Genomic DNA, 16,003 nt, shown 5'->3' with positions numbered 1-16,003 from the left:
CAAAGCTAACACATACCAATAACTAAATAAAAAATGTATTCTATGTTTATTGTCGGGTCATTTTATTTTTCTAATCTTGTTTGTCTCTGTTTCTGCTTTCCTCTGTCATCATTAAACTTTTTCCAGAGTCTCCTCTCCATTAGCCATTTCTTCTATCTTCTTTACTCCTTCCCCTACATCTGTTTCTGAGATTGACCTTTCCTTTTCAGCTCTTTCCTCTATCCCTTCTCTGCCTCTATATCCATTCATATTTCACCCCTCCTCCTCTCACCCTCCAATCATCAATCTCCCTCTTCCTCATTCCACCTCTTGCATGCCAGTTTTCCAACTCTTCTCACTCTCTTTCTAGCCCATCTCTCTGATCTTGATTCCAGCAGTGTCTGCGTTCCCAACTTTGCTGCTAGCACCTCTCTGTTCTGCCCACATGGTTCAGTGATCAGCTGAACCACAAGGACAGAAAACGAGGTGCCAGCAGTAGCACTGACTGACACTGCCAGCATCAGGCCCTGGAGAAGGGAGACAATAGGCAGGATGCCACATAGAAGTGGGGACGTGGGGCAAAGGCCCTGTATTACCTGATATCCTGAGGCCTTCTTCTTTCAATGTTCCACAACTCCACCCATATTGTTCCCCCTCCCTGGGCTGGCCATAAGTGTGCTCTCCTCCAGCACTCTTTCTGCGTTGGACCAGTGGCACGACCCTATTGTACCCTTCAAGCAATGGCACCTATGGCCTAGGCCATATTGGCCATAAGCACGCTATGGCTCTGGAAATAAAGTTGACATTTTCATTTCCCTGCCAGTGTTGACAGAGAGTTTTTTTTCCTTTGCTAATAATAAACCTATATCTACTGGTTTAAATCTAAATATTGCAGAGAGATTCATTACTCTTCTAAAACTTAATGATGCAAAGTGGCTATAGTAGTGGTCACATACATGTCCTTTCAATCTGAGAGCTCTAAAGTGGGGTTTAGCAGTTCAGACTCTGAAAGAGCACATGCTTTATAAACCTAAAAGGCATGAAAACAGCAAATCTTCAAAAACCATGAAACTAACTTTTCTTTTACTTAATAATCTCTTTTGTGATATCATGTTTGTGAGATATCCTCTTACAGAAAGAAAACGATTGCATAAAGATGTCTGATTGTTTGATGTCTTTCATCATGCTCCAAAAATATCATTAGACAATTAACACATGGGTAACAGAACATAATTAGCATTAAAAATATGTAATAAAAATGTATTGCTTTGATTTCAAAAAGTATGTAGAATAGCAGTAATTGATGTTAAAGTAACAATGTATTATACAAGGTAATACTGCGTGGTCTAGATCTCAACTCCTATACCCAAGGCAACATCTATAAATAAACACTTGCTCCAATAATTAAAATGAACCACACTATCCATTAGTACAGTAGAATGATGCATGGCTTTTCCCCTGCATGAGACACTACTACTAGTCTATTCATGATCTAGTAACTAATCATGGTTTATTTAACTAATCATGTTTACTGTGTAATTATTGGTTCAGTGGACTGGAGGCCTTTCCCAAGACCAGCCGCTCTTACCACAAGCCCAGGCCCATCCTTGCTACCTCCTGATGTCATGCCTTATTGGTGAAGCGTGGCCCTCTGCCATGCCTGCCTTTGGACTCCCGCTAGGCTCCCCAGCATCGGGCCTTCCTCTGAACGCAGCAGCCACGACCGCTCTCTTCCTACATGGCAGGATGCCTCCGAGACCTCGGGGCCCTATCTCCCCTTGGGTGCGCGCTCGTCAACTGCACCAACTTAAAGAGCCAGTGGCAGGAAAGCCCTGGAGGCACCATCTGATGATGTCATCATTCCAGCCCTATAAAGGGCTTAGGCCGAGACCCCTCCAGTGCATTGGCATTAGGTTGACTCCGCTGCAGTAATGAGTTCCTGATCTTGGTTCCTAGTTCCTGCTGTTCTTCATTCCTGATTGTGTTCCTGTGTTCCGTGTCTTATTGCTGATTCCTGTGTAGCAGTGTGGTCTGTGTTTTTTAGGTCTTGTCCTCTTCATGGTCAGTCTTCCTCCTCATCTGGCTTCGGTGTTGTCTCCCTGCTTGTGTGGATCCTCACCCTCCTTCCTCCTCTGTGTTCTATGTCTTCTCAGATGGGCTTCTGGCTTTGATTTCGCCTGCAATCTGCCCTGACCACTGCTTGCCCCAACTCCGTTTTCTTCTTGTGCTGGCCTGCAACTTCTTCTATGTGACGGATCTTCACCCCTGCAGAGACCCACGCCGAAGTCCAGGTGGCACCGGAACCCGAGGGCTCAACCTAAGGGGAATGAGGGCTGGTACTGGTGAAGCTCCAGTTGGGCCTCTGCTTCAGCCAGCTCTGCCTGTTGACAGTGGAGAACAGCAGGGCTCCTCCCTGTAGGTTGCGCCAACTCCACCTCAGGCTAAGGGCCCATTTCCGCAATAGTAATAACTTCAGAATGCAGAGACATTGGTAGTCTTAGAACATTGCACATCAGTGCTCAAAATTAATGATATGAATTTTAAAAACTGTATTTAATAGCTTCCCTACTTAAATAACTGCATCATTATCTTTTGTTATTTGACTTATTTACTGCATTTTTCATTCATGTTACGCATACACGCGTTTACATCAAGATAAAATCCAAAGTTACAAAAAATAGTTGATGCTCAAGTAAAAAATACAATGAAAAACATTGTATTTGTTGAATCATCTCTTATCTTACACAAGGTAAGGCATTATCAATATTTTCAAAAGATAAATATATTGCACACTTAACCATTTACTGAGTTGCCTTTTAGTAGACTTTGGCTATCATAATATTCCATAGAAACAACATTGCCGCTGTCCCGGTTCTTCAAAGTATTCCCATCTGAATAGGGAAAAGGGAGGCAGAAGTAAAAGTATAAGAAAGAGGAGTGTATATTTAGTGAAACTTAATTTGGAAATGAATGTATGAAATGTGTAGGTTTATTCTTCCCTGGCATGAAATAATGTGATCTCTTAAAGCATAAATGAGAGAGAGAGAGCGAGAGACTATAAAGGAACAAATACATTATTGTTTAGTATTTTTTGGCCGGGAGAAAGGAGACAGTTTCCCCACTGATCCTTTGGACTTCCAGCTCAATTGATATCTGGTACCGTGAGCCGTCACTCACAACTACCTGTGGATTTTTTACCCTATGTTTATTGACCTTCATTTTTAGTTTTTATTTTATTTTCCCTAGGAATTTCAATGTTACAACAACAACAAAAAATGAGAGGAAAGATGACTTTTTCCACTGATTTTTTGCATGTATGTTATAACAAAGTCATTCTTCCACTGATTATTTTTTTTTATTATAACATTAAAATTACCAGGAAAAATAAAATAAAACTAAAAATGAAGGTCCCTACCTATATTATATCCCCTTCCAACTTACCTAGCCCAGGCATTGAGGCAACAATCAGTGGAGGGAGTGGGGGGGGGGGGGGGGGGAGAAGGACTCTTTCCAGAATCCTGCAGTCATCTGGTCACTGGGTATTACTGTTGCACAATGACAGGGACTCTCCTCCCAGGAGAGAATCCCTAGCTCCAGGAGTGGAAGACGTTAGCCAGGATTCAAACCCAGATACTCTGCAGCAGCAGTGCACAGTAGATGCCACTAAACCACCCAGCTGGTGCCATTTTTTTAATCCATTTTATAAACCTCTGCACCTTATTCAATAAAGACTTTTACATACACACACACACACACACACACACACATATATTTAATATCCCCTCCCACCTTAATTTAGTCCAGTCACTGAAGTGACAGTCTTTGGCCAGGGCCAGACAGCAGGGTTTATTCTCGAATTCTACAGTCGTGTGCCCTAAATCCATCTACTAGGTGTCATCATTGCACATAACCATGATTTTCCTGTCTCTTCCCCCCCCCCCCCCCCCCATGCCCCTTGCAGGGGCTGTAAGTGCTGCCTCTGCAGCATCCCTAGCTTCACAGCATTCTCGGCCATCAGAAATATATTTTAGGAAAATTGCATGAAAATTAATTTTGAGAGGGAAGGCAGGTTGAAGGAGGAAGAGGGGACTGGCAGATGCTACCCCATAGAGGGGTTATGTAGCTCGAGAAAATGATTAATCTCACCATGCTGATCAGTATCATTGATCTGAGGACTGTAATTTCCTTCTCTGCCCATGATCTCATTCTCTGTCGCATGCAGATTCTGCACGAGGAAATATGTAGTCATTTTACCTTTTCCTTTCACCTCAATTTCTCCTCGTTCAACTATTTCAAAGGTTTGGTTTTGTAGAGCTCTTCTCCCCCCAGAAAAGAAAAGAAAATATAATTGTCAGATTGAATTATTCTTAACTATTTTATTTTAGAAGGGTATTGAATAAAATAGTTGCCTGTCTCAACTTTCTTTCTAATCATGAAGCACTGCTTTAACTAAATCTTAGCTAAGCTGTATGATGTCATACAATCTTGGCATAAGGAAACAATGAAGTAATGCAAAATAAATAACCCACTGTGCCCATCAAGAAGTGTACATTAGAACATTGTCAAAGCTGTGAAAATGTTTCTGCAGTATGAAATGTGAAGTGTCTTCCAAGGATACTTGCAAAATAGGGAAGTTAAAAATTCTCAGTAAAGAAGTTATGGTTAAGGCTGAAGTAAATAAATGTAAATAAAGAGCACACAGATGTCAATAACTCTAAACTGCTTGTATCTTCTGCTAACAAGAAGGATGCAAATTCACATAAACACATAAATAAATGTTATTTTAAAATGTTTGTGCAAATTCTAAAAGTCTAATTAATAAGATTGGAGAGTTAGAACTTTGGCATAATATAGGGATATAGCAATAGGCATCTCAGAGTCATGATGGAAGGAGGATAACCAATGAAACACTGTGATACCAAGTTGTAAATTATATCAACATGACAGAACAGATCAAATAAATGGAAGGGTGGCACTATATGTAAAAGATAGCAAGAGTCAAGCAGGATAAAAATACTGTGGAATCATTATAGAAACATAGAAATGGCTGCAGAAAAGGACCATATGGTCCACCCAGTCTGCCGAGCAAGCTTATGCCAAAAAAGCAAACAGAATGTTAGGAATTATTAGGAAGGGAATGGTTAATAAAATGGAAAATGTCATAATGCCTCTATATCGCTCCATGGTGAGACCACACCTTGAATACTGTGTACAATTCTGGTCGCCACATCTCAGAAAAGATATAGTTGCGATGGAGAAGGTACAGAGAAGGGCAACCAAAATGATAAAGGGGATGGAACAGCTCCCCTATGAGGAAAGGCTGAAGAGGTTAGGGCTGATCAGCTTGGAGAAGAGACAGCTGAGGGGGGATATGAAAGAGGTCTTTAAGATCATGAGAGGTCTTGAATGAGTAGATGTGACTCAGTTATTTATAGGGATGTGAATCGTTTTTTGACGATTTAAAATATCGTCCGATATATTTTAAATCGTCAAAAATCGTTAGGGCCACGATACAATACCAATTCCCCCGATTTATCGTCAAAAAATCGTAAATCGGGGGAAGGGGGAGGGCAGGAAAACCGGCACACTAAAACCCCCTAAAACCCACCCCGACCCTTTAAATTAAATCCCCCACCCTCCCGAACCCCCCCCCAAATGCCTTAAATTACCTGGGGGTCCAGCGGCGGTCTGGAACGGTCTCCTGCAATTGAATCGTGTTGTCTTCAGCCGGCGCCATTCTGCGCCGCCATTTTGCAAAATGGCGGCGCAAAATGGCGTTCCGGACCCCCGCTGGACTTTTGGCAAGTCTTGTGGGGGTCAGGAGGCCCCCCCAAGCTGGCCAAAAGTCCCTGGGGGTCCAGCGGGGGTCCGGGAGCGATCTCCTGCCGCGAATCGTTTTCCGTACGGAAAATGGCGCCGGCAGGAGATCGACTGCAGGAGGTCGTTCAGCCAGGGTCCGGAACCCATAGGGCAAAGGTAGCGCCGGTGCCATTTTGTTTTTTGTCCCCCGACGTCAGGAGCGTAGGAGATCGCTCCCGGACCCCCGCTGGACCCCCAGGGACATTTGGCCAGCTTGGGGGGGCCTCCTGACCCCCACAAGACTTGCCAAAAGTCCAGCGGGTGTCCGGAACACGATTCGACTGCAGGAGGTTGTACCGGACACCCGCTGGACTTTTGGCAAGTCTTGTGGGGGTCAGGAGGCCCCCCCAAGCTGGCCAAAAGTCCGTGGGGGTCCAGCGGGGGTCCGGGAGCGATCTCCTACGCTCCTGACGTCGGGGGACAAAAAACAAAATGGCGCCAGCGCTACCTTTGACCTGTCATATGATAGGGAAAGGTAGCGCCGGCGCCATTTCTACAACGCACCGCAGGCCCGAGAGTAAAAGATCACACCGGGACCCCCGCTCTGGACCCCAGGTAATTTAAGGCATTTTGGGGGAGTTCGGGAGGGTGGGGGATTTATTTTAAAGGGTCGGGGTGGGTTTTAGAGTTGTTTTAGTGTGCCGGTTTTTCCGCCCTCCCCCTTCCCCTCCCCCTTCCCCCGATTTACGATTTTTGACGATAAATCGGGGGAATTCCTATTGTATCGCGCTTCTAACGATTTTTGACGATTTAAAATATATCGGACGATATTTTAAATCGTCAAAAAATGATTCATATCCCTATGACCCAGCATGGCAATTTCTTATGTTCTTATGTTCTAATATCTGCTGCACTGTGAAAGTTAGCCCCATGCTTATGAGTTTCCCAGACCATAAAAGTCAGGGATCTCGGATGCTGTTTGAATCCAATTTCCCTTAACCGTTGCCGTGAAAGCAGAGAGCAATGTTGGAGTTGTATCAAAAGTATCAGGCTTAGTGATTAAGCATAGTAAACGCCTCAACAGCTAGTTACCCCCATGTTTATTTGTTCTCCAAACTGTAAAAGTTGGGGCCCTTGTTGGTTGCTGAGTGAATCCAATTCCCCTTTTCTCACTGCCGTTGAAGCACAGAGCAATGATGGAGTTGCATTAAGTGTTATTTTTTTTAAGGGTAGCAACTGCCACACCAGCAAGTTGCCCCCAGTTACCCCCATGCACTCTTTTCTTTATTTCTAACCTCTAGCCTCTAGGGATTCATAGTGTTTATCCCATGCCCCTTTGAATTCCTTGACTGTTTTCATCTTCACCACCTCTTCCGGAAGGGCATTCCAGGAATTCCCAGCTCTCTCTGTGAAGAAATATTTCCTGACATTGGTTCTGAATAGTCCTGCCTGGAGTTTCATTTCATGACCCCTAGCTCTATTGATTTCTTTCCATTGGAAAAGGTTTAACGATTGTGTATCATTAAAACCTTTCAGTTATCTGAAGGTCTGTACCATATCTCCCCTGCACCTTCTTTCTTCCATTCTATACATATTCAGATCCTTCAGTCTCTCCTCATAAGTCTTCCACTGACCCCCTCACCATTTTGGTCACTTTTCTTTGGACTGCCTCTGTCCTGACTTTTATCCCATTTATTTATTTATTTATTTATTTATTTATTTAAAATGTTTTATATACCGTTTTTATACTAAATATAATCAAAACGGTTTACAATGTACGTACATAAAACCACAAAATAAAAACAGTACAGAGTAAGGACTTTTACAAGAAATTAAAAAACAATATAATTCATAAAAATAAAGGACAGATTAAAAGCTATTAGAAAGTAAAAAGAATTAAGAGCAGTATGGTTCATAAAAGTTCAAAAAAAGGCATTGGGCGAACATAAAATAGAATATGAGCAAGAAGTATGAGAGGCATGATTAATTGACCTCTTTGATGTTAAAAGCGAATGTAAAGAGAGAGGTTTTTAAACTCTTTTTAAATTCTGTCCTGCTATCAAGGTGCCTGATATTATCTGGGATAGAGTTCCAGAACTGAGGGCCAGCTACTGAGAACGCACGACATCTCGTTATGTCCAGTTGGGCAATTTTGAATGTAGGAACTTGCAGAAAGTTTTTTTGGGATGAACTTGTTTTTTAGAGGGTCTATAAATGTGGAGTTGAGAACTGAGCCGGGTTGAAGTGTCATCCTTTAATAAGTTATGAATAATGGAAAGAATTTTGAATTTGATCCTAAAATCAAAGGGTAACCAATATAGAGTGTATAAAACAGGCGAAATATGGTCTCTATGTGACTTGCCAGTAAGTATCTGTGCTGCTGATTTCTGGATTAATTGTAGCGGCCGAACAGCATTTTGATGGGGACCAAAAAGCAGAGCATTACAGTAGTCTAGATATGGGTTCCAGTAATGAATGCAGTACTCCAGATGAGGCCTCAACAAGAACCTATACAAGGGCATTATCACCTCTTTTTTTCTTACTGGTTATTCCTCTCTCTATGCAGCCAGGCGTTCTTCTGGCTTTAGCTATCGCCTTGTCACATTGCTTCGCCATCTTCAGATCATCAGACACTATCACACCAAGGTCCCTCTCCCAGTCCGTGCACATTAGTCTTTCACTGCCCATCACATAAAGCTCTTTTGTATTGCCGCACCCCAGATGCATGACTCTGCACTTCTTGACATTGAATCTTAGCTGCCAAATCTTTGACCACTCTTCAAGTTTTCTTAAATCACTTTTCATTCTTTCTACTCCTTCAGATGTGTCCACTCTGTTGCAGATCTTAGTATCATCCATAAATAGACAAACTTTACTTTCTATCCCTTCCACACAAAGATATTGAACAGAAACTTCTTGACATTGAATCTTAGCTGCCAAATCTTTGACCACTCTTCAAGTTTTCTTAAATCACTTTTCATTCTTTCTACTCCTTCAGATGTGTCCACTTTGTTGCAGATCTTAGTATCATCCATAAATAGACAAACTTTACCTTCTATCCCTTCCACACAAAGATATTGAACAGAAACAGTCCCAAAACCGATCCCTGTGGCACTCCACTTAACACCGTTGTTTCTTCAGAGTAGGTTCCATTTACCATTATATGCTGTCTCCTGTCAGTCAACCAGTTTGCAACCATGCTACTATCTTGGCTCCTACTCCCAAGCTTCTCATTTTGTTCACGAGTCTTCTGTGAGGGACCGTATCAAAAGCTTTACTAAAATCCAAGTACATCACATTGAGTGCACTTCCCTGATCCAATTTTCTAGCCACCTAATCAAAAAAAATCAATCAGATTTGTCTGACAGGATCTTTCCCTGGTGAATCTATGCTGCCTTGAATCAAGCAATCCAACATATTGTAGATAGTTCACTATCCTTTCCTTCAGCAGATTCTCCATTAATTTTTCCACCACTGGTGGTAAACATCTGGTGGTAAACAGCTGGGCCAAATCAGGTGCTGAAAGAAGAAGGCCTGGGAGAGGAACAAAGTGAACCACTTTTGAGAATCGGTCGATTATGACCTAAATAGTGCTGCAGCCATTAGAGAGGGGAAAGTCCACCACAAAGTCAGTGACAAATGGGTCCAGGGTTCCTTGGGGGCTGGCAACAGGTGTAACAACCCCCAATGTCATCCCACCAATAGTTTTTGCTGTGCACAGGTAGGGCAAGAGTCCACATAGGCCCTGATATCTCTTTGCATCTGGGGCCACCATTAATACTGCTGGAGCAAGGTGAGAGTTCGGGCCCACCCAGGGCGACCTGAAACCAGGAGTTGTAGGACCATTCCAATACCTTCTGTCGGAGGTGACGTGAAACGACCGTCTTTCCTGGGGAGACAATCACAGAAGAGGACAAGAGAATCCAGGCTGGATCAATAATGTGCCTGGGGGAATCCGGAAAGTCTTCTGCCTCAAAGGATCGAGAGAAGGCATCTGCATGAGCGTTCTTGTTAGTGGATCGATACCTCACCTCAAAATCAAAATGCTAGAACAGGAACCATCGGGCTTGGCATGCGTTCAGACGTTGGGCATGGTGGAGATGTTTCAGTTTCTTGTGGTTGGTATATACAGTGCTCCTTCCAACCACTGTTGCCACTCCTCGAGCGCCATCTTGATGGCTAGCAACTCCCTGCCTCTAATTCTGTAATTCTGCTTGGCGGAGGAGAAAATGCAGGAGAAGAAGGAGCAGGGGCGGAAGACTCCTGTACTGGAGTGTTGGCTCAGCACGACGCCTACACCCAAGGAGGAAGCATCGACTTCTAGGATGAATGGACATGTGGAGGACTGTTGGCGATGTGGATCCTTAGACCGAGGGGGAGTTGACACTACTTGCAAGGAGGAGCCCTGCAGGTCCCCAACATTGGCAGGTGGAGCAAGTCTGAGCAGAGGTCCAGCTGGAGTTTCACCACGACCAGCCCACATTCCCCTTAGGCTGAACCCTCTGGTGCCAGGGCTGTTTGGACTTAGGCATGGGCCTCCTGGTGGATGAGTCCTACGTGGTGCAAGGGTGGCAGGCCAGAGATGGAGAAGTGCCATGTCACATGCAGGCTGAGGTCAGAACCGGCAGCAACCTGACAGAGACAAGTCCCAGGGAGAAGGTCAGGACAGGCAGCAAACAGACGGAGTCAAAAACCTGAAGGCAGGAGGTCACACCAGATAGTCAAGGCAGGAGGGTGCTGGAACCAGGAAGCTAGGAGAGCAAGCAGGAACCAGAAGCAGGACATCAGTTCTGGAGAACCACAGGTGCCAGGAGCCAGCAACCACAAGTAAGGAACCTGGTCACCAAGGCACAGAGGTCAGAGAAAGCTGGCCTTAAATAGGCCAGCTCTACTGAAATCGCTGAGGAGGCATCTCCGACCATTCCCATCCTGGCCCTTTAAATGTGGGGGAGACAGCCACACGTGCCTAGGAGGCAGAGCCTAGGCATCAGGAGGAGAGGAGGCCTGTGCAGCAAGCTTGATGGCATCCCGCTGCATTGGAGAAGCAGGACGCAGCCTCCCACTGTGCTCTGTAGGGGCAGCCACACTGGGCCCACTGCAGGCAGGAGGAGCACAACAGCATGAGACCACGCAGCTGGGTCCGGCAATAGGGTAAGCGTAGCGGGCTGCAGGGTTGGCCTTCGGACTGCTGTGCAAAACAGGGTCCGAATGATGGAGGCACGGTTTATGGAGAAAGAACTGCTTCAGTTCTTGGAAGGTGGCAACCAATTCAGGAGGCCGAGCCTTAGCATTGGATCCCTTTCTGAGCACCATGTGAGGGGCCGCAACCCCGGAATAATTGGGCTTGAAGTGCTGATAGCAAAACATAGAAACCTCTGCAAAACGCAGAGGCCTGAAGTTGTACCCAATCCTGAATACACTTGACCTTCTCCAGAACCATATGGAAGCTGTGGCTGGAAACTATAAATCCCAGGAAGGGTAAGCTCTCCTTTTCGAAGATGCACTTCTCCAATTTGGCATACAAATTATTTGCTTGTAGTCACTGCAGGACTCAACGAACGTCTTGTCGATGAGATGAGAGAAGATGAAAATGTCTTCAAGGTAAACTATGACATAGGCATCCAGAAGATCCCTGAAGATTTCATTCATCATGTTTTGAAATACCACAGGGACGTTACATAAGCCAAAGGGTAGCACCAAATACTCATAATGGCCGTCCCACATGTTAAACATTGCCTTCCATTCATCACCTGACTTTATCCGACTAAGGTAGGCCCACCGGAGGTCCAATTTTGTAAACCCTTTGACTCCCTGAAAGCAGTCAAAGAGCTCAGAGATGAGCGGCAAGGGATAGCAATCCTTTTTTGTTATCGCATTTAGGTCCCAATAATCTATGCAAGGGCATAAGGAGCCGTTCTTCTTGGACACAAAGAACCCCCCCACCCCAGCGGGAGATGTAGATGGTCTGATGAAGCCCCGGGTGAGGTTTTCCTTGATATTAGTGGTATGCATTCATTTGCAATGAAATAGGAAATATCGTCTTTATTTCCAATTTTGTTGCAGTTCGGAAAGCAAAAAAAACCAAAAGGATAACCCACAAAATTTCATGTGGTTTTCCTATCTTTTTTAGGGGGGGGGGGAGAGGAAGAGCATATCTATTAAAAAAAAAACCCCAAACCCACCCCAACCCTTCAAGTTTAATTAAATACAAAACCACACACATACACAAGGCTTGCCAAAAGTCCCTGGTGGTCCAGCGGGGGTCCCAGGAGCTCTCGGTCTGTCGGCTGCCAGTAATCAAAATGGCACCTGCGGCCCTTTGCCCTTACCATGTGACAGGGGCCAACCAATGGCACCGGTAGCCCCTGTCACATGGTAAGGGCAAAGGGCCACAGGTGACATTTTGATTACTAGCAGCCGATGGCCCGAGAGTGGGAGATCGCTCCTGGGACCCCTGCTGGACCATCAGGCAAGACGTGGGGGGGGGGGGGGGTATTTTGTATTTAATTAAACTTGAAGGGTTGGGGCGGGTTTGGGTTTTTTGTTTGTTTGTTTTTTTACACAACATTGGGACAAAAAAAGTTTTCCTGATCCGGGGAGTGGACCGAAATGACCCACCCCAGACCAGAAAACAAAACATCAATGAAAAAAAATGTATGCACACCACTACTTGATATACTGGGACATAACTTCAGTCTCTGGGAGTAATAACAGATATACTCTTCTTCGTCAAGGGTTGGCTCCCGATACCAGTTTAATGGTGCAATCAAATGCATGGTGAGTGGGCAGTGTCTCACCCTTACTTTTGAAGAACACATCTGTGTAATCCGCATACTGAGGCAGCAGTCTCACGGAGGTTGTAGCCAAGGGAACAGTTGTTGGGAGCTCGATTCATAGTGGCAACAAGTAACCCAGCTTGTTAACTGAAGCAATCCCCAGTTGAATTGAAGGGAGTAGAGCTGTAGCCAGAGCAACCCTAGCACAATGGGGTGCACAGCTTTCTCAATGACATAGAGAGTATTATTCACCATGTGCAGGATACTGGTGCGGAGCCGCAGAGAAGCTGTGACCGTGGTGCTCCGCCTGGGAAGTGGTTCTCCATGGATGGAAGTGATGACTAGCGGTGGCTTTTGGGGAACTATGGGCAGCTTCAGATGGTCCACAAGGGCCTTCATAATAAAGTTCCCGCCCGTGCCAGAGTCGACCAACGCTAGTGTAGGGAACTTATGGTTGCCCACAGTATTGGACACTGGCAGAGTGAGTTGGGAAGTAGAAGTGATAAAGCCTAGGATCATCTCCCTACTGGGTCCTAGGCTTGCTAGTTTCCTGGCCTCTGGGGACAGTGGGCCAACAGATGCCACTTCCCTGCACAGTAAAAGCAAAGTCCCAAGGTACGCGGCAGATCCTCTCTGGGGAGAGATGACGCTATCCCAGTTGCATAGGTTCCTCAGACCTTGCGGCAGTAGAAGGAATTGCCGGTACTGCAGTAAGTGCAGGACAGGGCCAGCGTCACCAGTCTCCGTGGAGTTCGCAGCTCACAGGCTTGCTGCTGGAGGCAGCAGTCAATCCTCCCCGCCAGATGGATGAGCATGTCCAGAGACTCGGGAAGCTCCTGTGCAGCTGGTTTGTCTTTCACCCACAAGGATAGTCCCTCCAAGAAGATGCTTCAAAAGCTGTCCTCTCGCCAATTTAACTTAATAGCCATGGTGTGGAAATCAATAGTATAATCCATCAAATTTCAAGCGCTCTGTCGGAGGTGTAGAAGGTCAGATCCCACTGTGACCAGCCCGCCGGGTTCATAAAACACCAATTTAAAGGCTTTGACAAACTGCTGTAAGTCCTGGAGAAGTACGTTTCCACGCTCCCACAAGGAAGAGGCCCAGGCCAAGGCCTTCCCATTCAGAAGGGAGAGGATGAAGGTGGTCTAGATGGGGTCACTGGAAAATTGAGGAGGCTGGAGAGAAAAATGCATGAAGCACTGATTTAAGAATCTGCGGCACTGCTTGGGGTCCCCCCGCATACCGCTGAGGTACCAGAAGGCATACCACAGGTACTGCTGCTGCAGCTGCTGGCACCGCAAGAGCTGGAGAAACTGCTGAGGCTGCAGTGGTGTTGAGGTGGGCGCTAAGATGTTCCATTGATCCCAACCTGGAGGCCCGAGAGATCCGCCAGGTCCATGGCCTTGGCAATTTGTTGCAAGCATGGACCCTTGGGCTGAGATGAGGTTAGCACTACCCATAGAGAGGAGCCCTGCAGGTCCTTACCATCAATAGGCAGAGCTGGATGGATAAAGGATCACCAGGAGCTTCACAATACCAGCCCACGTTCCCCGCAGGTTGAGCCCTTGGGTGCCAGGGTCGGCTGGATTTAGGCACAGGGCTCTGGGTCGTGAAGGATCCATCGCGGAAGTAGAAGGCCAGCGAGAAGAAGACAAGTCAGTTCGGGCCGAGGTCAAGGCAGGCAGCAGACAGCAGAGACGAGGACAAACTGAGGTCAGGGCAGGCAGTGATCAAACAAGGTCAAAAGGAGGTCCAAGGTCAGCCGAGAATCCAAAACGAAGATGAAGCCGGAGTCCAAAGTTGAAGAGTCAATCTGGAGGAAGGAAGGCAGGACAACAAGAGTAGTAGATGGACAAGGAATCCCCAGATGAGGGCACAGGAACACCAAAAACACAGGAACAGGAACCAAAGACAGGATGCAGGAACAAAGCAGGAACCAGGAACAGCATGGTAATCAACTACTCTCAGGATTTTGACCTACTGCCAAGGCATCCGAAGTAGAGCAGAGCAGGCCTTAAATAGTAGCAGGTCTGTGATGTCATCTGGAGGCGCCACGGACCCTTAAAAGTTGGTTCAGGCGACTGCATGCCTAGGGAGGCTCGCTCAACTGAGCGGCATCCCTCACGGGCTGGGACGGGCCTGCTCAGTGGTCGGCTGCGTTTCACTGCTTGGTGTCCCGGGAAACCTCTCCTGGTCCAGGGTTGAAGGTAAGAGTGGCCAGTCGTGGGCCAAACACAACACCTTGGGAGTGAAAAACAAGCAATAGATCTACTTTTTGGGATCTGCTAGCTACCTGTGACCTGGACTGGCCACTGTCCGACTGAATGCTGGGCTCGATGGTCCTTAGTCTTACTTAGCATGGCATTTCTTGTGTTCTTATGTAACATATTCTGTCTAATGTGAGGACTCCTGTAGGATCTAAACAGCTTTAAGGCACTCACCAGGGAAATAATAGTGGTTCAACCCATATTGGAAGCACCCCTCCAGGGTGGAACAGATGGATTGGATGGCAGACAGAGAGGAGGAGCCCCTAGGAATGCAGAGCTGGGAAGTGCTCTTGAAGAGAAGAAAAAAAAAGAGAATTCCCTAGACTAGGAAGATGTAAATATTCTGTACCAGAGAGATGAAACCAAAAAGAGTAAAGTGGTCTACAAGCTGTCCTTAGCTATCCTCTGGAGACACAACCATCAATATGCTGTGAATGTGAGAACAAGATGAAAGGGATACTTTGTCAGTGGAAACTACCAGGCTGTGAAAAGGTGTTTGGGGGAAAGTGAATGATGGGGGATGGTAGAAACTAGCATACCTCAATCAGATGAGTCTTTACAACTTAGTACTGCATGGCTTGAGTTCTATGAAGTGAACTAATTAAATGTACCGTCCTCTCTCCATTTGTTGACATGGTATGTCTGCTGTTTTATGAATAATGAGAGCTACAAGTTCTTAAATAACATGTCTTAGGGAGCAATTTTTAAACTGTCCACTTTGGAACAAAGAGCAGGCACACTTTTTTTCCAGTGGCCTTTGAACCAGTTCTCAAAAGGCAGGTATACGCATACTTTGACTTTGTGAAACATGTCCTGGATGCAAAGTACACACAGTCACTTGTACCTTCTTTTTCTGTGGGTACAATTTTATTTATTTATTTATTTATTTTGAATTCTTACATACCGACATTCCTGTAAAGTATACAGATCATACCGGTTTACAGTGTAACATAACTGTCGCAAGTGGCGATTACATAGAACATAAGGCAGCGAACATTTTTTACATAAAATATTAGAGCATCAGAACAAAGGGAATATTGGGAGAATGCAAGGAACAAATGGAAATCATATAAAATGAATGCGAGGTAACTATAAGATGTTAATGCCGTAATATTGTGAAAGACTGAGGCCTTGAAGCTAGGATTCAGGGGAGTAAAGGGGGGAGTAAAAGGGAGGTAG

At 45.5% G+C, this 16,003-nt stretch overlaps 1 protein-coding gene across 2 annotated transcripts in view; it reads right to left on the bottom strand.

Moving 5' to 3' along the window:
- The window catches only part of LOC115091516 (guanylate cyclase soluble subunit beta-2-like), a 143,222-nt gene that overhangs the window by 4,666 nt on the left and 122,553 nt on the right, over positions 1 to 16,003 (bottom strand). The window contains exon 14 of one of the 2 annotated variants that reach the window (XM_029601721.1): positions 4,126 to 4,295. The exons of the other annotated variant lie outside the window; for it this stretch is intronic. Within the exon in view, the coding sequence (XP_029457581.1) occupies positions 4,126 to 4,295 (170 nt within the window). The remainder of the gene's footprint in view (positions 1 to 4,125; positions 4,296 to 16,003) is intronic. 2 annotated transcript variants of the gene reach the window in all.

The sequence above is a fragment of the Rhinatrema bivittatum genome, chromosome 5 (genome assembly GCF_901001135.1).
Source record: "Rhinatrema bivittatum chromosome 5, aRhiBiv1.1, whole genome shotgun sequence".
NCBI classification, from domain to species: Eukaryota; Metazoa; Chordata; class Amphibia; order Gymnophiona; family Rhinatrematidae; genus Rhinatrema; species Rhinatrema bivittatum.
The sequence above is the reverse complement of the archived record's forward strand: the minus strand, read 5'-3'. Positions and strand labels throughout refer to the sequence as shown.